Source organism: Anas platyrhynchos, chromosome 14 (genome assembly GCF_047663525.1).
Source record: "Anas platyrhynchos isolate ZD024472 breed Pekin duck chromosome 14, IASCAAS_PekinDuck_T2T, whole genome shotgun sequence".
NCBI classification, from domain to species: Eukaryota; Metazoa; Chordata; class Aves; order Anseriformes; family Anatidae; genus Anas; species Anas platyrhynchos.
This window is the reverse complement of record NC_092600.1, coordinates 11,875,433-11,900,782: the sequence shown is the minus strand read 5'-3', so window position 1 is coordinate 11,900,782 and position 25,350 is coordinate 11,875,433. Positions and strand designations below refer to the sequence as shown.

The 25,350-nt window shown below is 44.0% G+C and overlaps 1 protein-coding gene across 9 annotated transcripts in view; it reads right to left on the bottom strand.

Moving 5' to 3' along the window:
- The window catches only part of NRG2 (neuregulin 2), a 172,687-nt gene that overhangs the window by 32,510 nt on the left and 114,827 nt on the right, over positions 1-25,350 (bottom strand). For 6 of the 9 annotated variants that reach the window (XM_027468089.3, XM_027468088.3, XM_027468097.3 and 3 more), the window contains 3 exons: positions 19,557-19,675; positions 15,261-15,326; positions 3,855-3,975 (listed from right to left, as the gene is read on the bottom strand). In XM_027468089.3, the coding sequence (XP_027323890.1) occupies positions 3,855-3,975; positions 15,261-15,326; positions 19,557-19,675 (306 nt within the window). The remainder of the gene's footprint in view (positions 1-3,854; positions 3,976-15,260; positions 15,327-19,556; positions 19,676-25,350) is intronic. The other 3 variants (XM_038186514.2, XM_027468094.3, XM_038186516.2) reach the window with 2 other exon arrangements.

The following is a 25,350-nucleotide window of genomic DNA, read 5'->3' as shown; positions in this document are numbered from 1 at the left end:
GCCAAGACCTAACTAGGAAGAGTTTTTAATTTCTTCTGTAATATACACTCTAGCACAACCCAATGGGGCCTGGCACCCAGTGACAAAAGATTAGAGCAGCCTCAAAATGCTCTAATTTTTATCAAGAACCCAATGGGTTCCAGGATGGAGCAGGCCCAAGTTCAGAGGTTGCTAATCTTCCCAAGCACTAAGTTCAGCTGGACACAACAAATCAGTCATCTCTATTTTATGTTCCAGCCCCGTTCAAGGCCTTGAGACTTGCTTGTGTGCATTCCTTCTGCAGGCACTGGAATCTTCCCTGCTCTGTTCTATGCAGTTTCCTTACTGTTATGGTAAGAAACCAGTAAAACTTCTAAAGCATCTCTGAGCAATATGGTCTGGAGAAAGGTTAAGAAAGTTTTACTGACAGCAAGAGCCTGGGTTCTTTAATTTTCTAGGGCTGTTGAGTCAATTCTGTATGTGTGTGACTCAGTAGTTTTCTGGGTTAACAGTGAAAGTTTGTAGAATATCTGAGGCAGATCAGACTTCTCCCATTTAACCTCCAGGTGGTCTGTTTGCAGCGTAAGGATAACAACACAGATTGTATCATATTCAGTTTTCCTTTGACTCTAGCATGTATAGAATTTACTTCAAATTAAGGACTAATTTATGCAAGCACGCAATCCAAAACAGACATACTTTTTGGAACAGCTCCAGATCTGTTCTGGGCTGTTCCCTGGTTAAGAAACTGCATCCTCCAAGGTCTAGATGAAGTATATTGAAAAGGGAGAGAGGAGGTGAGTTTGCAGGAAAAAGCTGAGCTGCTGTTTGCTCTCCAGAACTTACAAGACTGAGAGGAATATATTTCTGGGAAGCCCATTAAAAACAATACTAAAAGGCTGGCTGCCAATTTAGGCAATATCTATAACAACACAAGTACGAGCCACTTCAGGAAAAGAAAATATTTGAAAATCCAGCTGCTCTTTTTGCTCCAGAGTGCCAGACATAACAGAGAAAGGATCTCCTGTGCTCATGGACAGTTGCAAACAATGAAATCCACTTCTGATTACAGGATGATGGAGTTAACAAGAGCTCTTTAAAATTTTGTCTTCTGATACCTGGTACTTAAAAGGTGTTGAAAAGGCTGGCAGCACAATGCTGGTGCCAGGCATGCTGGAATCTCCTTAGAACTTGGTCAAGGAAGACTGCAAGGGGGCACACAGTGCCAGAAGACCCCCAAGGTACTGCTGACTCTAATCAGAATAGCGAAGTAGGAACAGTGTCCAGATAGAGCTCAGGATGCTCATGTGGCTGTTGTTTGATCTCTCACTCCAAGGCATTTGAAGAGGTTGTGTGCAGAAGGATCTCCTCCATGCCTACATCTCAGAGGGATGATGTAGCTGAATCCCATGTTACAGATTTGAGAAATGCAAGACAAAGCCTTCATCTTTGACTCCTTCTCTAGTTTCTCATCTGAACTGATATCATCGAATCTTTCATATACCACAGCAGCTGATCTTCTGCCTTAGTGCAATGAGGAAGCTGTGAAACATTTCAGCACTTTGCTAGTTGATGGGCAGGCAAGTCTGAAGTCAGTATATCCATCATCAGCCTTCACCAAGAATCCTCCAAGTTATTGGGAAAGTCATGTTTCTGGAGCCCCAGAAAGTCTATATAACAGCACCTCAAAATCCAGCAATTCTTATCTTCAGTCAATGATTTGATAACAAAAATATATATATATATATAAAAAAAAAAATCAAAGGAGAATGAGCAGATATCTCCTCGTAAAGTAGGATCAGAAGTGATTGCATTGTGTGGAAGTCACTTGGGTCTCCTTGGTTCCTGTTAATGCAGAACTTTGTTTTCTAGCAGACCTTCCAACATCTCCTTTGAGTTAGCACTTTGATGCTCTTCCATGCACACCAATTCAACTCCCATCTGGTTTTAGCAACTGGTACCTTGGGACTCATCAAAAACCAGAAATCATTTCCCATTTTCAAGTAAATGGCTTTCAAATTATATGAAATAATTATGTCTGTTTTGCATGGCACATAAAATCTCAATGGAATTTGTCATTGAGCTTCCCCTCTGTTCATCAGCTACGACAGCAGCCTGTTTTGAAGGCAGACTGTTTCTTTGCAGGGCTGAAATTACTTTGGTTAAATCAGTCTGTCTGCTGATGACACTTGATAACTGTCGCGTCTATCCTCCATTAAGAATAATGGAACCTAAACATTTTATCTGCATATGTCAGGGGTTCAGGTAACTCTTGCTACAATTAGTAATTGGTCAGATCTGAAAGTCTTGATCTGGATTCAAGGTTTTCCCAAAAGAAATAGTGTTGAGGTCTATTTTTCTGGCACCAGCACATTGCTTAGAGATAGACATAGAACCACATGCTCTTCCAGGCTCAATCATGGAAAGACTGGAACTGTTGGGGCTTCACAGGGCTGCACCTACACCACAATAGTGGCTGTGTCTTCCTCCATGTTTCTTGTGGAGAACACTGTCAAGATGATGCTGTTATCCCATATCTTTCCCACCACATCTGATCCTGCTCTGGAAAGTGAGAGCATAAGAGCTCAGCTGAATATTTCCACATGGCTGTTTCTACTCCTGCCAAAAAAATGGAGTACTGGGAGAAGGAAGGAGTAGTGCTAAGCATAAACCAGCACACAGCCCTTCCAAGAGGGATGAGGGCTTTGCTCAGAATCATCCTTCAAGGTCTGAGGAGGCAAGGAGGGCATCACACTGTGCAATGGCAGTGAGACTAGGCTGAGATCCACAGATATAAACACCTTTGGCAGACCCTCTCTACACACAGGTGTCTGGTCCACACAGGGTGAAAACAGCTCTGGGCTTCTCCAACCTGGGCACAGTAATGCCTGGTGAGCTCCAATACTGACTACATCTGTTCAGCAAAGCTCCTGAACTCACTAGCCAGACCGGGCACTAACTCACCCAGATTCACTGGCTGGGCACAAGCCAGTTCTACTCCCAGGGTACCGGCTCATGCTCACTCTGCAGAAGTCCAGAAGTGAGTAGAGGCTTGCCTTTGCTTGGTATATCTGTCTCCAGCACTGACAATCAGACTGCACTCTCTTGGTCCACATCAGGCTTGGAAGGTGAGCCATGAGAGGCTATTGGGCTTTTTAATTGGAATAGGTTTGAACCAGAGGTGAAAAGCTCTCACATCCTATTCCATATCCCTCACTCTATACAGCCACACTTTAACCCCTCCAAGAAATTTCCTTTTAAGGATAACTTAGTATATCTCCCCACTCTTTTTTGCAGGTTCTAATATTTGAAGGGAAGCAATAAACAGCCCACAGCCTGTCACACAGGCAAGCACAGAGTGGTGAAGAGCTGTGTGCTAAACCTGCTTCAGTGTCCATGAGAACCAGACAGGAAAAGTAAGAGGCAGGTATCTGCAAGGGACCCCCTCTGGTGGCTGTGCACTGGGGAAGACCCCCTGCTCAGAGGAAAGAACATGTCAGCTGAAGGCTAGGAACACAGCTCAGGGAGAGCAAGAGGGACACAACCTTCCCTGAAGCTGCAGAAGAGAAAGGGAAGAAGGGAAAGAAAATGGCCAGGACAAAAGTATTCTAAGAAGAGAAAGAAAAAAAAAAAAAAAAAAGGAAAAAAAAAAAAAAAGAAAAGTCAGGAGAAGCAAACCGTGGCACTCACACAAAAAAGAAAATATGAATCCTCTTCCCCTGCCCCCGCCCCTCTAGACTCCCTTTCTTAACCTGCATGGCTCAAACTGTAATTGCCAGAATTTCAGAACTACCCATCCTCCTGCAGTTGCACAGAGGTCTCCTCTCCCCCAAACAAGTAATTTGCATGTTGACACAAGAACTACACTCACTTACTTGCAAGACAGCTGATTAATCCCTTCGATGTAGTAGCATACCCCACCATTGACACAATAGGACTTGGCTGTTTCGTTGCATTTTCTAGCATGCCCAGACCAGGAGGAGAGAGTTGTGGTTACTGCAGGGGAAAAAAAAAACACACACACACACACAGACACACACAAAAAGGATATACTGTTATTTCCTTTGTTGGGCAATTCTGTTTTCTTAGATGATTTTCAGTTAGTTCACTTGCCAAAGTAAAAACCCCAGAGCTACAAACCTCAGCCTGTGCCTTTAGACTCATATTCACCTCTCCAGGTGCTGGGGCTGCTGCGACTTGACTTCTCCTTTCCCAGCAAAAGTGGCAAAGTGAGTGTGAATTTGAGGACTCACCCTTCTCCAAGTTGCTAGCATGTCAGGACAAGATCATCCTTTCAGCAAGCTCTATGGAGAAGTGCTCCTCTCCCAGCTCTCCTTGTCCTCCCCTTACACATGCATGCAATCCTGCACCAGCAGGAAGGCAGGAGGTCAGGAAGCCCAGAACACATGCTCAGAGTCACAGAGTCATGGTGGCATGCTGCTGAGGCATGATTTGTACTAGGATACTGGACCAAGATCCAGAGATTCTGTAAGGGGACATTTCAGTTTTAGGAGGATGCTGCAATTGCACCACATCTCTTAGATGATACAAGTTTTCACAGCCAGAAGCAAATGCCCTCATGGTCCCCAGAGCAGGTCCAGTGCAAGGAAGAACAACCCCATTTCTCCTTCCCCAATTTCTGAGCATTTCTTTGTCGTGTCCCAATGGCTCTGCTTCTAGAGACCAAGCAGAAATTTGTTATGAGAGGTCAGTCAGCCCTGGCTTGTGCTAAGAAGAAGGAAGTCATATCATGACTCAAATTTCCTGGGATACAGATACTTTTCCAAAAGCAATGTGTTTTATGTTGTTGTTGTTTTTGTGGTTTGTTGTTGTAGTTGTTTCCTGGGGAAAGGCGTTCCAGCCATGTAAGGTAGAAACAAAACTGTGTTTTAGGATAGATGATTTCACCAAGCCTCCAAAGAAGTTATTGCAAAAAAACCCTCAAATATGAAAACTCCCAAACTTCTGTAGGGAATATCAATTTTCCCTTCCAATTAATCTTGATGGGAACTAGAAACCAAAACTATCACAATAACCTTGTAATGAGTTTGTATAATTTATACCTCTCTGAGATAGCAGTGCATCTAAAACCAGTGGAGAGCTGTCCATTCAGGAGCAAGAAGCTCTAATGGATATCACCCAAAGATTCTTTACAAGGCCTCTCCTTTAGCTATTGCTTGATCCAGCCACTTAAACCAAGTCTTAATATCAAATACCATTTTAAAACTGAGCATGGAAATAAAATCTAGACTGGCAGCATGCAGTTGCATCCCCTAATGCAGTCAGATCCAGGCTGTGCATAGGCTTCTGGACAAAGAAAGCTGCTCTGCAGTTTTCTTTGGGATGCTTGGGCCAGTTTTCTGGAGGCAGAAGCAGTGGCAGAGCAAGCAAGAGCCTGTTGGGGAAGCGTGAAAATTGTAGGGCAGCAGGTACATAGAGCGACAGCAACTGGCCATTTGAACAGTCCCTGAGTGCTTCTAGGCCAGCATACAGCAATCAAAACACTGATGCAAACGGAAAAGAACGTGGATGAAGAACAAGCACAGCCTGAATGAAGCCATGACCCCTGCAACCATGAAACTTATCAACTGCTAGTAAGCAAAGTGATCCATGGCACCCATCTGGCTGGAAGTCTCACTTCATAAATACTACAGGATAGGACCATGTTCTAGAGTGAACCTTCCACAGCAAAGCAGGAGGGCAAAGGACAGAGAGGGATAAATAAAAAAAGAGCCTAGAAACCATCCAGTAGGAAACACTTCAGACAAAAAGGTATAATTTGCACCAGAAAAGATGGACAGGAGGATGCAGTGCTGTGTGATGTTCCAGTAACAGAGTGGATTACAGTCCTGACAAACTAGATTCATCCGATTGGGATTATAGTGGCATTTTCATCCAGATGAAAAAAAAAAAAAAGTAAAAAAAAAAAAAGTCTTGCTCAAAAAATGTAACAATCTGTTTTTCAGGGTGGCCCCCTTTGTCATACTTTGAAGTATGAGAGGCCAAGGGGGATTTCAGTGGGTTTCCACCACACTAACAGGATATACCACAGACTCACAAGCAATGCAGGCACCTAGGAACTTTATGTGTAGCTGTTATTCTGTTTTTCTGTGCTGTTGCTTACCAACCTGAGCAACTGGAAATATCTTTACAAATATCTACCTGTTCCTAAGTCATCTGCAGTTCAATGGCTGATGTCAGTAAAGTGAGCCTCATGTGCAGTTTATTTGCAGTCATGAATATTCATTCACCTCCACTCCAAACACCCGAAGCTAGGTTTTATTGTTGCTGTTATTTATCCAGCCAATGAAGACAGTGTTGAAAACGCACATGAGAGATTCAGAGTACTGTAGTCTTTCAAAGCATCTATTTTCCACCACACATCTAGCTTATTCAGCACTGATGGGGCAGAAAGGAAAACCATGTGCACTGACATTGCCATATGGACTGTCCTTTACATAATAAAACAATCATCACAGAATCACAGAATCATTTAGGTTGGAAGAGACCTCCAAGATCACCCAGTCCAACCTATGACCTAACACTAACAAGTCTTCCACTAAACTGTATCACTGAGCTCTACACCTAAACGTCTTTTAAAGACCTCCAGGGATGGTGACTCCACCACTTCCCTGGGCAGCCCATTCCAATGCCTCACAACCCTTTCAGTAAAGAAGTTCTTCCCAATATTCAACCTAAACTTCCCCTGGTGCAACATTAGCCCTTTCCCCCTCATCCTGTCCCCAGGCACGTGGTAGAACAGACCAACCCCCACCTCGCTACACTCTCCTTTAAGGTACCTGTTGAGAGCAACAAGGTCACCCCTGAGCCTCCTCTCCTCTAGGCTAAACAACCCCATCTCCCTCAGCCACTCCTGTGAGGGCCACATTTTGCTCCCTGTCCCCTTTCACCAGCTCAGGGGGCTGGATACCCATAGAACAACTGGTCTTGCTGCTAAAGACTGAGGCAAAGGAGACATTGAGCACCTCAGTCTTTTCCTCATCTCTTGTCACTAAGTTTCCCCCTGCATCCAGCAAAGGATGGAGATTCCCCTTAGTCCTCCTTTTCGAGTTTATGTATTTATAAAAACATTTTTTGTTATCTTTAACAGCAGTAGCCAGACTGAACACCAGATGAGCTTTGGCCTTTCTAATTTTGTCCCTGCACAGCCTCGCAACATCCTTATAGTCCTCCTGAGTGGCCTGCCCCCTTTTCCAAAGGTCATAAACCCTCTTTTTCTTCCTGAGCTCTAGCCACAACTCTCTGTTCAGCCAGGCCAGTCTTATTCCGTGCCGGCTCATGATTGCTTCCTCTGGGCTGTATTGCATTTCCAGCAGATATCTGGGAAGCTAAAGTCCCACACAATTACAGTTGCTGGTGATTGCACGACTTCTGCCAGCTGCTTGTAGAATGTCTCATCCATTTGGTTTGGTGGTCTATAATAGACCCCCACCAGAATGACTGCCTAGCATAAATTATAAATATTGGTAAAATATATTATATATATATATATACATGCATATAAATTATAGGTATAAATTATCAGAAATAATCAACGAAAAGAAAGTTCTGTCCTAGTAATTGGATCTCCTACGGTAAGGTTACCCATTTGGTGAATGAAGGGAAGGCAATGAATGTAATCTTACTGGATTTTAGTAAGTTATCAAAAGATACTGTGTCTCATGGTATCTGTGAACACTGGGGGTGTTCAAGGAAAGGTTGGACCTGGTGCTTAGGGACATGGTTTAGTGGGTGACATTGGTGGAGGGGTGATGATTGGACCAGATGATCTTGGAGGGCTTTTCCAACCTTAATGATTCTACAATTCTACCTATTCCAACCTTTAACCTAGTACTGACAAGTCCACCACTAAACCATGCTACTGAGTTCTACAACTACAGGTTTCTTGAAGACCTCCAGGGATGGTGACTCAACCACTTCCCTGGGCAGACTATTCCAATGCCACACAATCCTCTCAGTATAGAAATTTCTCCTAATATCCAACCTAAACATCCCCTGGTGTAACCTGAGGACTTTGCCCCTCATCTTACCACTTGGAGCAGTGTGCCCTGTCAATCAAGAGGGCAAAACGCATTTAGGGGTGCATTAAACACAGCATAACCAGCCAGTCAAAAGTGAGGATTATCTTACTATATTTAGTACTGGTGTGGCCTCACCTTGAATACTCTGTGTAGTTCTGGGCTTCACAATATACAAAGAATACTTGAATGCATCCAGAGGAGGGCAACAAACTTGGTAAGAGGGAAAGCATGTCCTGTGAGGAGAAGCTGAGGACACTTGGCTTGTCTAGTTTGGAGAAAAGGAGGTTAAGAAGCAACCTCATTGCTCCCTACAACTTCCTGAGGAGGAGAAACGGAGAGGGAGGTACTGATGTCTTTTCCATGGTAACCAGTGATAGGATGCATGTGAATGGCACATAGCTGTGCCAAGGGAGGTTCAGACTGGGTATTAGGAAAAATGTCTTTCCAGTGAAGGTGGTCAAACACTGGAAGAGCAAGATGTTTGATTCCCCATGCCTGTCAGTGTTCAAGAGGCATTTGGATAAAGTTCTTAATAATATACTTTAACTTTTGGTTAGCCCTTCTAACCAAACTATTCTGTTCTGTTCTGTTCTAGCCTAGCCTAGCCTAGCCTAGCCTATTCTACTCTAACTATGCAGAAAGACCATCAGTGATTACGCAGGGAATCTTATACCATGCATGTTATTTAACCTTCTCAGGCAGACCACTAGCCCTATTCTCCGGAATCTAGTGAAAAACTCTGCCTGCAGTCTCCAGAGAGTTAATTAATGCAGCTTGGACTATAAATTTAAGTTAATTTTTCACAAGCTACAGCTAATGTCAAGAAAAGCAAGGAGACAGGGATAGTTTTTCTCTCTCTCTCTTTTTTTTTTTTTTTTTTAATAAAGTTGACTGGTGGGTTCATAGAGTACAGACACTTTATTCTCTCAATATTTAGACATTCAGTTAGACAGATGAACTCAGCTGGTCAGAGAGTGTATACAAATTGCCTGCTCTGTATATGCCTCATGTACTTACTGATAAAACACAGAATTGCTGAGGTTCCTCTCAAGCCAGTTCATCCAACTCCTTGTCAGAAAAACATGGCTGAGAAGGTGTCTGGCCATTCTATTGCTTAGTTGTAGCAGGGTAATCCTGGTGTGAGCCACACTAAATCCATGATTTACACTGATTAATACACTGCAGGACTGTTGATCCTAACCATTCTCTCTGAGGCAGATTTCTGTACATCTGGTACAACACTCCCTTCCCTTAATAAAAACTGAATGGAGGCTAGATGCTCGCTGCTGCTATCTGTACATAAAATTGAAAGGATTTGTGCAGACTGGGGCTCACCAGGCAATGGATCAGTGACTCTAGAGCTCATAAAAATTCTGCTCCTGTGTGTTTATTACTTTGGAAATGTTCCAATATTTACTCCTGCATTTTATTGAAATAGATCCTGCTGGAATTACCTTCCCAGTTCCTGAGGAGATCATGAGGATCAATATCTGCAGACTAGAAGCTCACCCAAAAATACAAATGTCAGACTGCAGGACACTCATCTGAGAGCAACAGATACTGCTGATCAAAAACACACAAGAAGCACTCCCCATATCATCCATCTGTACTATTCTGGTGTTTCATTAAGGAACAAGTTTAACAACTGAAAAGCACCAGGAGACTACTTGTTTCTGCGGGACAGGTAGCTATTGAAGGGACAAAGTCCTGTGTTACCATAAAGCCTCTAGTTGCTCCTGAAGGCTGATCTCTCCAGTTTTATGCAGTTGTTCTTCCCATGTTTTTCTCTACCACCAGCCTCCCAGAATGCTTGTGTTAGCATTGCAGTATTTTATTTTCCCAAATCCCCATCATGAATTGTAAGAGCAGCAACATGATATTTCAATGAGGGGATTTGTTCAACAACTTAAAAAGCAGGGCTAGTGCCAGCAGGAATGCTTTGCAGGTGGGACAGCTTAAGCACAAGAAGTGAAGCAACATGCCAGGATCACACGATGGAGTCAGACCAACAGTGCAGATCTCCTGGTACACAGCCTCCTGCTCAGAAGGCTGGGCTTACTGCCTTCTTCAAAGGGATGTCAGCTTCCAACCCACACTTTATTTCACACTCCCCATCTTTGACTTCAGAGTTGTAGAGACCTGTCTTTACATCACACCTTGAGTATCATATCAGATGGGATGGTTGCTTCAAAAATACACAGTGAGCAAAATAAGCAATCAACATCACCTAACACCACAAGGGCACAACACAGCGATCTCTGCAGACCAACAGCAAGATCTCCAACACGTCCACCTCAAGGCATCATGCCTGCATGTGTGCAGGCTTCACTCAATTATCAACCACACCTCCAGTTCTGGATCCTAAATTTATGGTTTTAAATTATCTGAGTAAAGGTCATGCCAGGACTTATTTTAGTCTAATATTGAAAACTGATCTGTCCTCATAACCCTTGGCAGGCCAACTTCCATCTGCTCTAGCTGTGCCCTGTGCTGGCTGGACACCCTTCAGCTCCAAACCAACTGCACCATGCTCATGTTTTTACCACCGTTAGCTCTAGGAGGGTACAGTGCCTTCAGACTGGACAGACCTGGAGTGAACCGAGATTGAACCGAACCTATCAATTAATGCGTAGATCTGCCAAGGCTATCCCGTAAAGCCCATGCAAGACTGGACTTGAGGAAAGGTGGGTGGAATTGGCTGAATTTGCTCAGCACATCTTACCATGGTGAAAAGTTGTTGAAGTTTTGGTTCAACTAGATGTGATCAAACGTGACTTAGAAACCATATCTTAGAAAAGATACCACTGAGCCATTATAATCATGGCAGTCCTCCAGGCTTATCTCACTTGAGAGAGAGGAAGTAAGGAAAGAATTCCCATCACCAGCCATGCTAAACATGGCAGTAAATAGGAGAGGGAGAGCCTGAATGGGTCCAACCCAATAAGTCCAATGACATCACTATGATGACAGCTATGAAATCTGTGTGCCCACACTGGTGCACTGCAGGATGGACTTAATCAGAGAAAGAAGGGTTATTTCACCTAAACTTCCATGGGGATCTTTAAAGGGACTTCAGGTAGCACTTATGATCCCCAGCGGTTAAAGTAAAAGCCCAAGAAATCAATCCAGAGCTCAGCTTTCATCGAAGTGCCTCACGTTATCCCCCAACCCTCATGTTCCCAGCACAATTCAGCTCTGCTTCTCTTGCTCTGTCTGTCTTCCACCTTCTAATATGATCCCAAACCTCACTATGCTGCAGAGCACACATAGGGTGAAATTAGGTGGCCCAGCAAACACTGCCCAGCCCACACAGGCTGGTGAAGTAAAGGCACTCAACCAGATTAGCTAGACAGTGTCCCAGACAAAGGAGATGAAGCAGAGTCCAGATGAGCAGCTGCAATGATCCACATGTTGTTTCAGAGCACCTGCCCATCATTGTCAGATCCTCTTTGTTTACACAGAGAGAATAGTCTATATTCTCTTTTTACCCTTAAGAGTTCAACTGTTTGTCCAAATAGAGCAAAGGAACTAGAGGTGAACTCAACAGCAGAAAATGAGCAAAAGAGGTTACTTGACCTTTTCAGATTTCAAACATTACCTTACCTTTTAAAAATGAAACTTTGATAACATTTTAGTATCTTTGTCCTGCATAGACCTTCCACCTCAGAATGCTCTACAGACTGCTCTACAGATTGCTCTGAAATTTATTCCATTTTTGTCTCCATCAAAATGTTTATGAACTTTGAGAATGACTCCTACTCTGTTTACCAAGAAGATCTGTAGCCAGACTCCTGAACCTTTGTCGATCTGCTTCAAGCTGCACCGTGACAGGATCACATTACCATTTTGAGTACTCTGGATGTTGAAATGAGTATAAAGGACCTTTCTCTCCATATCAAGGCACGCAATCAAGTTACTCTACCCCTGCAAGTTCCTGCATGTGAGCTGAGCCATTGTAGCCATCCAGTGCAAACTCCTAGCCTGTGACAAACATAAGATGACACGTCTTATTTAACACTTTTTCACTATGGACAAGGCTACTGCACCTATCTCACACTTACTAGACTCAATAGGAAGACTCCTTTATAAGAGCAGTAGGCTTATCTTCTCTTCTAAGCCACAGTGCTTTTTTAAGAAAGCGTATCTATGGCTTCTCTAGTCCAACAATTATCAGAATTAAACATATATTCAGAGAAGGTGTAAGACAGCCATATCATGTTAAAATATGCAGCAACACAGAAGGACTTTCTTAGACACTGGAGATTCTCTTTCACAATCTGGCCTTCAGAATCTGGCTTGGCCGTGCATACAAAAGATCAACACTACACCTATAAGACCAGAACAGCTCTCAACATACTCCATGGCACAGCTTGTTACATCTGCTGCATGGCACTGAATCTCATCTGAAGGTGTTCACACCACTGAATGAGTGGTGCCCCATGCACATACCCTGTAGCGGGGGCACCAGGAAACACGTCTCTTTGCCTGGCAAGGATCCAGTACTCTGAGTATAGCATTGTACCCACATGGGCTGGACTAGGTTGCAAGGCAGATTTGAATCCAGAACTTCTGAGTTTGCTGTCTTTAGTCCCTAGTCCAGACTAGCATCAGGGTTGTCTCTACAGCAGAAGGACCATGAGATCCCTGAGTTTCTACATATTGTTATAAGATTTGTGAAGCCCATATCAACCAGTACCCTGTCAAAGAGAACCAGAGGTCCTGCTGCAGCCAGCTTAAAGGCAAGGGGTACAGTAGCTGGGAAAGAGATCCCACGCACACTATCATAATGACACAAATATTTCTGAGAATTTATGGTGGAAGCTTGCACCCTTGCACTCTGTAGCTTTGTGTCAAGTGCCAGTTAGGCATGGGAAGATGTTGAGCTGGAAAACAGTAGGACAAAACATATGCTTATAGAGAAAAAAAAATAATTACCCAAGAACAGAGACAGAACACCTTGAAGACCTGGGTTATGTTTGAGTATCTGGTGTTTAAACCTGCCTTGTGTCAAGTGTGCAGAAGTGCCTAGGGGTCTGTGGCCACTATTGAAGAGGAAGAAGTTAGGGGTGACTCAGGATGTGGAAGGATTTGCTAGTAGCTACATTTATGAGGTGGTAAGTATTAAACAATACTTAACAGTACTCCAAGGGGGAGATACGTGATTCCTGTTCCAAATGCAGTAGTAGAAAGGAAGGCCAGATCACCCAGGAAGAACCTGGGACCTTACAGAAAAATACTAGTTAAAAACATATACAACAGGAGCAGCAGGGAGATAGGGGGTGAGGCACATGGGGCTACACAGAGTGATTGGATTTTACCCTTTTACCCATAGGGACCATCTGAGCCACATAGAAGACATGGTGATCTTCTGGAGTTATTGGGTCTAACACCTGTACCCAGCCTGCCTGGTAACATGCCCACCTTGCACCAGGGTCCAAACAGAAATGTAAAGATGTGACCAAGCTGCCTGCACAAGGTGCTCTCCTTTCCCAGGGAACTGCAGCTATCACCAAGCTCCAGCTTCCATGGTGCTTTCTCAAGATGGTGTTTACAATCCAGTGGATCATTTACAACCTTTAAGTGAAACAATGAAAGGTGGGACAACCTATGTTGCCAGACAAGCTTATGAATATAAATATTTAAAAGAATTACAAGAATTTTAAAACAATGAGACACTTGTCATCCTTCCAGATCATCACACCTCACAACATTTTCATTACTTCCCCATAAATTAGAAACGTGCAATTCTGTGATAGACCAGTAGCAATCATGTATGAAAATCAGGGGGACTATGATTAGGTAACAGCTGAGAGCAATCATAAAAAAGGAATGTAAAGGAAAAAGTCGATTATAGTTTTAACTACGGAGACTTTACCATTTCTTTATACCATTAAGAAAAAAAGCAGGCAGCCAAGGTTGACATTTCTATGTTGAGAAAGCAGAGGAAAAGATTTTTCAATAGAAGAAACTTCTGTGGAGGCCACATGGTGATTTTGCATGTTTCCTTTCTATTGCTGAAATTTTGCTTTCAGCGAAATTAGCATATATCTAATGTGATGCAAATATGTTGCATGGACCTATGCTGATGAGCCCAAAGGAAAAATCCTGAGGAAGGACAGTACAGTACATGCTGCTACATCTCAGTACTACGTCACTGTTGCAGTGGAAGGCTAAGAACAATGAAGGAGCAAATTTTAAGTGGAATCTTCTAATCAGAAAAGCTTTTAAAGGATACCTGACCAGTCCCGGCTGTGCATAGAATCAGATTTCTTTTAAAATAATAAAAGATTGAGTTTTCCAAACAAAAAACATTCTCATGAAATCTGCTAAGTGGAATTGTCAATACAGAGGCACAGCCAGCTGTGTTGCCAGTTCAGGGTGTGAGCAGCTGGAATAAAAATATAGCACAGATCTTGAAATAAATTCTTAGTCCTCAGCTCTCTGGTGCCTTTACATCTGGACTGGATCCCAGTGGGCTATCCAGCATGCTGACAATCTCTGTGTGCCGCAGTGTCCATGAGCAGGGAGAGACTTTCCATGGTAGAAATAATGCCTTCCATTAGAAAGAGCTGAACCAACAGCCAGGCTTCTAGATTTGCACTTGTATACATTGCTCCATGTTTTGATTTTTACTTGTGTGCCTATTTTTTACAGCACTCATGACAACTGAATAGAAGGGAATGCTAAAAAGCACTTCCACCAAATCAAATCAAATTAAACATTTGGGAAAATCTTTTCTTGCTTTGCAGAGACTCAAGAAATAATGTGCCAGCAGGGTACAGCTGTGTTTTCTGCCTTTTTCTTTTGACTTATTCTTAGAAGGCTTGTGTCTCCTTTCTTGTATTTCCTGTAGCCTTTTTTTTTTCTTACCTAGACTCATAAAAATAAAATCCCTAAACCCAAGGCTGTAACAATGACATCTTACAAGTGTCAAAAAAAAAAAAAACATACATTGAAAGAGCTGCAAACGTTTAAAATCCATCTCCAATTTTAAGTAGCATGTTCTTCAGGTTACCATTGTAATAGTTATTGACCTTTTTCCTCTCTAAGATGGACACCAGCAATATAAATTGTATTTTGAAAGATTTAGTGAAAGATCAGAGCTTTGGAGAAATCAAAGAGAAGTAGCAATTAAAGAAGATTCCAGGAGGAAATAAAGCATTTATGTAAATTGTCTCATAAAAACAAAACAAATAAGGGGAAAGAAACTATATGGGGAGTGGGGAGAGAAGTACTTACACTCTTCTTCCATAACAACTATTTTAGTTTCTGAGGCTGGTAAAACTTGTGGTGCTTTCGTTGTTCCTGGGAAAATTAAGGTAAGAAAGTAGTGAACAAAATATCTATTTTGAGCTGAGAAGATTGGGCTTAGCTACTACAGGGAGGAGGACAAGAGCAGGTGCTGCTGGGTGGCACAGGCTGAGGAGACTATCGATATGTTAGTAGTGGTTAGAGGACGCTCAGATGGGTAACTGTGTGAAAGAGACAGATAAATGAGTGCCTCTGCGGGGTATAGCACAGGGCATTTCGGTCCCCTTGCTGTAAAGGGACTCATGCTATCATGATAAAAAGGCAGAAATGGCTCAGGAGTCACCAGGCACATGACAAGTGAAACTGCAGAAGGTTTTCTTAACCCTGATGGCCACAAGAGTGCAAAGACGAGATCACAGACACAGGGAGAAAAACATGGAGCTTAGGAAAAGGTGAGATGGTCTGACGAGCTTCCACCCTATAACTATTTGCAGTTCTGCAGCACAAAGTAATTCTCTTACAAGAGATGGAGGAATTGTAAACAGATGAAGGCTATTTTCTCCTTATAAAGCAGGATATGGGGAAGTCCATCATCCACAGTCACCAGCTCCGTTCAAGCCAGCTGGCAGCAAAAGCCCCCTCTTGGTCAAAGCCCCTCATGACCCTCAAGATGTGCAAAGGAGAAAGTATCAGGAGCCTCTGCTGTGTGCACAGCACCCTTTTAGAGACAGATGGTAAGACCACTGGGAAAAGGTAAATTAAAAGGAAAGCAAAACCACTTTTCGGATAAGTTTATTTTTTCCTGTGATGTTTAGCAAAGGGGGTGGTGGGATATGAGTTTAGGAGTTGTCTAGAAATTTTCTGAGGAAAAAAAAAAAGAGTCTAAAACTGTCACATCTCAGCTGTTCTCTCATTCCTACTTGTGATGCCAATATTGGACTATTCAATAAAGAGGACTGGGAAATGGGACATTTTTCTAAGAATGCAGCTAATTTACCTCAAAGTAATAAAAATCAGAAAATAGCACCAAAGCACAATATGTTTTTACTAAAACCCAGAAGCATTTCCTCAGAAACTGATACCCTTCCAAAACTTTTCAATGGGAAAGCTTTTATTTCTGAGCTGGGCATTCTGTGGAAATACCATAACTGCAGAGAAGAGATGAGCTACTGGGTTTGGCTGATGAGCATTTTCTAAGTGACAAGGGGTCATGACATTACCATAGAATAATAGAATGGTTTGGGTCGGAAGGGACCTTAAAGACCACCTAGTCCCAACCCTTCTCCCTCCTCCCCTGCCATGGGCAGGGACACTTCCCACTCAATAAGGCTGCTCAAAGCCATTTAAAGCCATTACCCCTTGTTCTATCACTACACTCCGTGACAAAGAGTCCCTCTCCAGCTTTCCTGTAGCCCCCTTTAGGTACTGGAAGGCTGCAATAAGGTCTCCCCAGAACCTGCTCTTCTCCAGACTGAACAACCCCAGCTCCCTTAGCCTGTCTTTGTGGAACAGGCGTTCCAGCCCCTTGATCACCTTTGTGTCCCTCCTCTGGACTTGTTCTAATACATCCATGTCTTTCTGGTGCTGAGGGTCCCAGAGCTGAACACAGCACTGCAGGTGGGGTCTCAGAAGAACAGAGCAGAGGGAGAGAATCACCTCCCTCACCCTGCTGGCCATGCTTCTTTTGATGCAGCCCAAGGTACATTTGGCTTTGTGGGCTGCAGGTGCACATTCCTGTTTCATGTCAAGCTTCTTGTCAACCAGCATTCCCAGGTCCTTCTCCTCTGGGCTGCTTTTGATCCATTATCCACCCAGCCTGTATCTGTGCTTGGGATTGCCCCGGCCCAGGTGCAGGACCTTGCACTTGGCCTTGTTGAATTTCATGAGGTTTGCACAGGCCCACCTCTCAAGCCTGTCCAGGTCCCTCTGGATGGCATCCCTTCCCTCCAGCATGTCAAACTCACCACACAGCTTGGTGTCATTGGCAAACTTGCTGCAGGTGCACTCAATCTCACTGTCCATGTCACCAACAAAGATGTTAAACAGTGTTGGTCCCAATACTGACCCCTGAGGAATACCACTCATTACTGATCTCCACATTGTGGCCACTCTTTTTCTAAAGAAAATCTCTTTTCATTGTGGCATTTTTGATGATTTGCAACAGATTTGCATGACTGAAATGATCCCTTGTGCAACTGATATCTGGAGTGAGCTTGAGGGAAAGAGGGGAAGGCTCCAAGGAGAGGCCAGCTCACACGGTTCTGATTAATTGCTGTAGACTCCCTAGAGTTTTCACAGAGCAGTGTCGAGATGTAGCCACAACACAACCAGTGCTAAGGAACCCAAAGAACAATGCAGGCTGGGACAGAAGAGTGCACACACATGGATTCAGAGGCAATCAGATGCCTTGGGGAGTTTTCTACTGAAAGAAATCATGGAGGAAGGGAGTGTGCAGATGTGAGGTGAGGAAAGCTGTCCAAGTCCCAAGAAAGCCCAGCAGTAGGGACAACAGGGAATGAAAGAAGGAGACTCCATGAGCGAGAAGTGCACAGGCACAGCTGAAGGCTGCTGTGCTCTGGGTAGCTCCAGGGAGCAGCAACAGAAGAGTGCAAAGAGGGTGACAGAAGGGCAAAAGTCTACAGTGATCTTCATCATCATCTTGTTTAACTTTGCAAAGGATGCAACTAGCATTTAATTGCAAATACCTGCTACTCTGCCAGGTGACCTTCAAACAGCAGCAGTGAGGTATGCATGCAGCTGAGTGTTGAAAGCCAGAGGCAGATTTTCAAGGCTCCTTATAAAATGGATTTATTAAGACACCACCACAAGCTGGGCTATCTTTTGTCTACTAGACCTGCAGCACCTTGCAGCCTGCAGCTCCCACTAGGCAAAGGTACTGGGCAGATCTTTTGGTGTCTTTGGTTGCTTTTCTACTCTTAACACATTTCTAAGCAACTCAGGCGTGTCCTCACACTCCCTGCAACATGAATGAGAAAGCCACCTGCTCCTGCCCTTGCCAGACACATTGCCTTCCTGAGAAGGAAGAGTTGCACCCTGCCAGATGCAGCCGTTACCCACACACGCAGGAAGAGTCAGCTGGTAGTTGTATGGCCAGATGTGCCATAAGCAGTGTGCAGGCTCAGGGCCTTGCTGTGACAGGCACTATTCAATCAGTCTTCCTCCTTTGCAAGCGGATTGCTAGTGGCTGGAAAGAAGGAGCCGAATTGGTGCACAGGGCTCTGGTGGAAGGCACTCACTGCCCGTGCATGCAGCTGGAACTGTTTGCATTGCAATGGGACAGACAGCGTGTGAGTCAGAAAAAAGGAGTGGCACTGCTTCAGTTAGCTTACTCTGGACACCTTTCCTGTCATGGCTGGAAAGGAAGCAAAGCTAACTTCACAGGCAGAAGGTCTGAGCATGGGTTGTCTTCCCCAGGTTTTGCAAGCACTGGCTTTTTACAGGCAGAGCAACTGAGGAGGAGGCTATGTGATTTTCCAGCCTCACAAAATAAAGACTCATGACTGCAAGCACTGCTGAGGCAGAGGTTAATAGAGAAAAACAATGCCAGAAAGCAGTGGGAGAAAAATACCTTCCTTCACATGTGACCAGTGCTAATAAAGCACAACAGCAGAGAAAAAGTATCGCACCAACAGGCTGCATCGCAGAGAGCTTAGGCTCCCACAGTGGCTGTTGTGAACGGCAGGAGGAAGAGCTTAGGCAACAGAGCTTGTACAGAGTCATCCCTCCCCTGGTCACACCCGTCCAGCTTCTGGCAACCACTGTGGGGACTTTCTGAGCTGGAGGGTGCATCCAAACCATCATGTTAAGCAATATAATTATTATAACCAAGATAATAATAAAACCACCTAACCTCAGACTCCATCCGCTGAGCTCTAAGAGATGGAGCACACATTCTAGGATGAAAACCAGAAGCAACTTCATTCATCACAAAGCTATGGTTTAATTACTTGTGTTCTGGTGAGTTTTGCTTCTCAGAAATTCTTAAAAAAAAATAAAACATCAAGCTCACCATTTTTCTTTCCTCCTTGCCCCTTTTAAAAAATACATAGACTGTAAGTTTATTTAAAATGTAAATTAACCACATTGCTAGTGACAGATAACAAAGATAAACATTTATGCTAAGCTGCAATTTTTCTTATCTCCCAAGATTGTTTTACTCGATACTCTGAAAGCATGAAACAAAATCATAGATCACGTGCAGAACCTCCCACTTTCTGCTTGAATGACAGATGGCTCAAGACATTTGCTGGCTTCTTCACTTACCACTTCTCACATTCAGGCTGCCTTTTGCGGTGTCTTTCCCTAAAACGTTCTCCGCTTCACAGCTGTACTCCCCAGCATCTTCCAGCTTCACCTTGTTGAACTGCAGTCTGGAAATCTTTCTGTTGAAAAGTACAGCAGACATTTCTTATTCAGTTGCTAACCATCTTCATAAATTGATAACCATTCCTGGCCCTACTACACTGCCTAGTAAGTCACCCCTTCTGGAAGAGATGGGCTGCCCAGTCTCACGAGCTGAATAGACCAGGTCAGGATTCAAATGAGACCCTTCCCAGGAATCACAGCCATCATGATTTCCTAAATGAACATCTCCTCTGATCCCATTGCTCTTAGCCTGATGCCATGGTTTGGTCTGGCATCTGCTCTCATTTTCAGAAAGGCCACATATGGACGGTCAAGAAGTCTCACGAGGGGTTGAACGCAAGAGCCCCAACTCCCCAGCAAACAGACCTCCTGTACCAGAGAAAAGCCACTTTAATGAAGGACAGCAAGATCTGCCTGCAAAAGGAGATGGGGAGATGAGCAGCACATTCTGCACCTTCCTCAGCAAAGAAGCAGCTCAACTTTTGTGGCAGGCCCCCCTGCCCATCTCCAGCAGTGCCACACACTCTATCTCAAACACGCACACTATGGTTATAGGGTAGTGCACCCATGTATTCCATCCTGCAAACCACAGCTCTGTGGTTTGACCTAGCAAATAGCTTGTAGCTTTATCCAGGCAAACAAACGGGACAAGTACTTTGTCTGCCCCAAATACACATACTCCAATGCACTACAAACACGTGAGGCTGAACTCCACATGATCATCTTATTGTCAGAAGCACCTAGAAAGAGCAGAAGACACCGTATGTGATGACTTCCCATGTGACCCAACAACCTGTGCTCCATGTCTCATGGGAGTGGGAGCAGCTCTGTGGTGGTACAGGGAAAAAGAGCATCACCTTTCCCACCACCTGTGACTGATGTCTTATTCTCCAGAATGCCTCTGACTAAAAGGCAAAACCCTTTGTTAAATAGTTCAACAGAGATCTTTAGCGGCCTTCAACACACACCAAAGGCTGATTGAGACTCACTCCCTCATCAGGCCTTCTGTTTTACTAGATTTCCTTCTGGTTTAGACAGTTTATCAAAAAACATCCTGTGTTCTCTTCTGGTGGGAATATCTCTCCCTGCTTTCTACCCTTTTGTCTACAAGCTTTTTTCTCAGGTCCGTGTCATACAGCAACTAGACTGAGAAGTTTGTAAGCACTGACAGCTTTAAAAAGAGGTCCCACTGGCCTGGCCTACATTTCTGAAGGCAAATAAAATTATTCTTATGTGGAAAATAATCATTAACTTTGGAAATATTTGCAAAGTTACATATGTCATCTAAGAAAGACTTTTTTTTTCAGACTGCTGAAAAGACATTCCATGCAAATTCCTTCACAGAAGCACACTGACATCTCTTTTAACACCCTGACATATTGTTCTACTAGAGCCAGGGCACAAGGGCACAGTATGAACATCTCAATGGTTATATTAGTAAATTAAAAACACTTGGAGATGATTTGGTACAGCTCCCAGGATACAGGTGCTGCCTTATTTTGCAGGATGCAGTCAAGTGTCCAATTGCATGAGTTTGGGCCCCAGGTGGAGCAATTTTTAAATGAATGTGTGCCTCCTGAATCCCTCTAATCTGAGGTCTCCCATAATCCACAGTACAAAGACATTTATTTGGGCCAACACATTCAAACAAGGGGACCTAAACTAGCAGGCTGATTCAGTGTGGTGCAAAACTTCCTTGGCTCCCAGTGTGGGATACTTCCCTGAAATCTCTCAGGTCTCCAAGGGTAATCTGCAATAAATAGTCCTGGGCATTATGGCCCTCACTGTGATGCCTCAGGAGTTAACATGCACCCAGGAGACACAAAGCATTTCAGGGCCACCAGGGCCCTGACAGTTGGGTGCTGCTTCTTACTGGGGAGGTGTGATGGGCACCTGAGGAAGGAGGCTGTTGGCACTGCAGGGCTGTAGTGCCCGGTGCAGGACCACGTTCCCCTCTCCCTCAACAGAGATGGGTATAGTAAAAACAAAGGGTCAAGGTGGGCTCCCAGTAGTACTGCACAGATTCCCAGCAAGACTGCCCTCAGCACAGCCATTACTTTCTCTCAGTTGTCTCAACCTTCAGTGACAGAACACTCCATCTGTTCATAAACCACCTCTAGCCAGGCTTGCAGCTACTGCTGCAACACAAAAAGAAAAGCAGCACGTGTTGAAAGCAGCAAGACAGTGGTGCTTACACAGCTTTGAAGAGCTTTAACCTAGAATCCTGTAGAGAACACCAGCCTTGCACACCAGCATGTTGAGGATATCTGGTGCATAGCTGAAAGCATTAATGAACATGCCGCCTTCAGCTGCCGGAGGACAGATATTCTAATGATTATTGGCCACACCATGATCTCACATGCACAGCACGTTTCACTGCATGCAGTAACTGGAAAAATCCATTACAGCATTAGAATATCACCTAGGTATGCGATCATTTCCAGATAAAGGTTTTTAAGTCCCAAAGATACAAATTAGTAAGTAATTTAGTGACACAAAAAGCTAATGAAAGGGGTCATACTTGACAGATTCATCTCCAAGAACATGATGAGAGACATGTGGTCTTTTACCTGGAACTGGAGGAGAATGTGATCAGAATAAAAATCAATGCTGGTATTTATAGAACCTCAGCATCAAGGTGAAACGAAAGAGGATTATTTTGTTTTAATGCTCAAGATTGTTGTACTGCCAAAAGAGCTTATTTTTATTTTCTATCACAGTTGTCGAATTTAGCCTGGATTGCAAGATCCCCTTGAAAAATCATGAGTTTTTCTTGCTTTTTAAGCCCAGACCCATGGTCTGAGGAGTATGATGTATAATGTCAAGTAACAGACTTCAGGGAGAGAGATGAAAGGTACGGAAGCAGATGAGATTTAATGTAGAACATAGATACAGTAAAGAGAATTTCCCTATTCCAGTAAGCACGTAAACAGTCAGAGAAATATCTTGTTTCACAGCATTAGTCATGCACCTTTTAATTCACATGGATAATATTTGTGCACTAGATGAACTTAACTGAGAATGTAAAACAGATTAGACTTTACCAGACCTATGTGTGGCAAAGAGAAAGATGACCAGTCCAACTCTGTTCTATTTTACTATCTTCAGGTGCTTCTGAAATACCTCAAACTGCCTAGGAAATCAGTTTTGCAAGTTTGTGTTCTTCTTCCTGTTGCCCCCGAGGGTAGACATTTTGTTTATTTGACAGCTGAGGTGTGTTTTTAAATAAATACCAAATATTAGCACTAAGAGGAATTAAATTGCTCACAAGAGTTTTGTATCAAGTCCCGTTCTGCTCTTCTGGGCAAAGTGTTTCCTGGGGACACTAGCCCCTGGGAAAACCCTGTCGTGTGCTTTCAGGAGGGTGCCTGGCTGCCAGACGATGCCATTCTTCTGGAGGAAGGCACTGCCCTGGGCTGTTTGTTCAGTGAAAGGGCCAGGGTCCCTGACAGATGCCATCATTTCACTGTAGTGCAACTCTGTTGACATTTCTTTACTCCAGGGGAAAATCTGCCTCATTGTATTTTCTGACCCTCAGCACATATGACTTAGCCACGCACTAATTATCTCCTGTAGTGCCAGTGGAGGAGTAAGCCATGGGGAATATGTTGTCTGCAAGCTCTGGGGGATAGAATTCACAAGGAGACCTTCAGCCTGGCCAGAATAGGATCCCCCAAAATACCTTTTCAGCCAAAATAAAGAGTCCCCCAGAGGGCAGTTTGGAGTGCCAATCTCCAGATTACAATGGGAAACATGGAGATCTGCCCTTGGCCATGGCCTACACAAAGATCCTGGCAAATTCTGGCCATGAAGGGTGGCCTCATTGCTGTAAGCTCATCATCTCAGAGTTAGACATCTAAATATGAGCTTGGGCCCTGAGGCCTCCTGTCCAGTTAGAGGAAAAGAAACAGGCACTTCATCTCATCTAGAGAGGAACTTTTCATGACAGAAGTCATGCTCCCACTAGCACTTTGGTTAGCTTGAATCATTTTTCTCCTCTTCCCTGTTGCCAAGTGAAAATGGGAGCTTTTTCCCAGTCAGCTTCTTACAAAGCTATTCAACTCAAAGCCTACAGCAGCAGCCGCAAGCTACCTTAGAGACACCTACGTTTCACTGAAGATTCAGTGATCCCTATGTGAGTTCACCTGCTTCTGCATCATGCAGGACAAAAATAGCTCTAGGATTACAACTATTATAGTATTTTATTAGTCTTCTAAAAATAGGGTAGCTAACACATAAGTAATAAAGAAGGCAAGGAATTAGTTTTGAGGGGAATTGGAAGACTATGCATTATTTGGACTCTAAATTGTCAACGAACACTGTCCATAGTAAACATACCTGAGATCCTAGCAATAAAAAAATTGACCATCAGATTTGACCATCATAAAGGACACACTGAATAGACTGCCATGGTTATCTATTAACTCCGTGCCTCTCTGAACAGACAGCTGGTGGCAGGAAGCACAGCAATACTGCAGAGAGCAGAAAGGCCAGTACTGTGGTATGTGTACTGCTTACCCACCAAAGATTTAATTGGTGCCTTGTCCTGGCACTCTGCACAATGATGAAATTGCCCTGAGAGAGTAGGTTTATGACTGGCAATAAGATTCAGAATATCCAATTCTTCCTCTTACTGTCGAGAAGCATTATCCAGCGACCACCAAATATCTGCTGGCTGGAGCAGGGGCTCTCAGTGTCCCCACTTTAGAGAACACATTCATCTTCCCCAAGAAGCAGTGAGATAAAGTCAGGCAGAAGATCATTGGCATGTGAAGCAGAATGGGGATGGCCTTGGCAAAGCACCTCTGTTAGACAGGGCAGAAATGGCAGCCAGGAGCATCCTTTTCCCTGCACAACCAGATGGAAACCACCCCAGTCTCTTCCCTGCCTTCAGTTACAGAGCAGCACAACAGAGCTGGGCAAGCCAACTGTGCAATGCAGTGCTTGAGAACAACAAATAGCTACTGTGTTGGCTGCTATGAACTCTAGGGCATGACCTGGCTAGCTCAGGATCAGCTTTAAGAACAGCAAATGGGAAAGGGGGGAAGAAAGCAACCCTCAAGCAAATCAATCAAATAAGAGGGGTAAGAAAAGGAAAGGAAGGTTTAGACTTTTTAACTCAGCTACCATCCCTTCTGCCATGGGCAAAGTTCTCCTTCCTCCTCCCCTCACCATCACCTGCCCGACTCAGTGTTTGACCTGCTGGGACTGTGGGAATCGCAGGCATGGGAGACAGTTAATGTACTTGTGGGTGCCCAGGATAGAACCGACCACCCCCAGACCCCCTTTACCTGTTCTCTCCTACCCCTGTCCCCCCACATTAAAGTGCTGTTCTAACCTGAAAAGCAGATTTGCCCCTTCTCTGCTCAGCAGTGCTGTTCTCTCTCTGTTCTCAGGCTTGGGACAGGCTGATTTTAAAAGAAAGACTCGACCAGTCCTCAGTCTGCAGATCTGACACTGACACTGGTCTGAGAGCAAGAGCTGGAGTCCCTTCTGGGTCATGCATTGTCAACAAAAGGGGAAAAGATCAATAAGTACGCTCCAAAGAGCAGGGTCACTTGTGCAACCATTCTCAAATTCAGCCTCGGGCTGCATCTCTGAATTGCCATGAATGTCCAGGCAACAGGAAAAGGTGTACGGCAGCAGAGGCAGCGTAATCCAACCACACACCCATTCCCAGAGTGGACTTTGT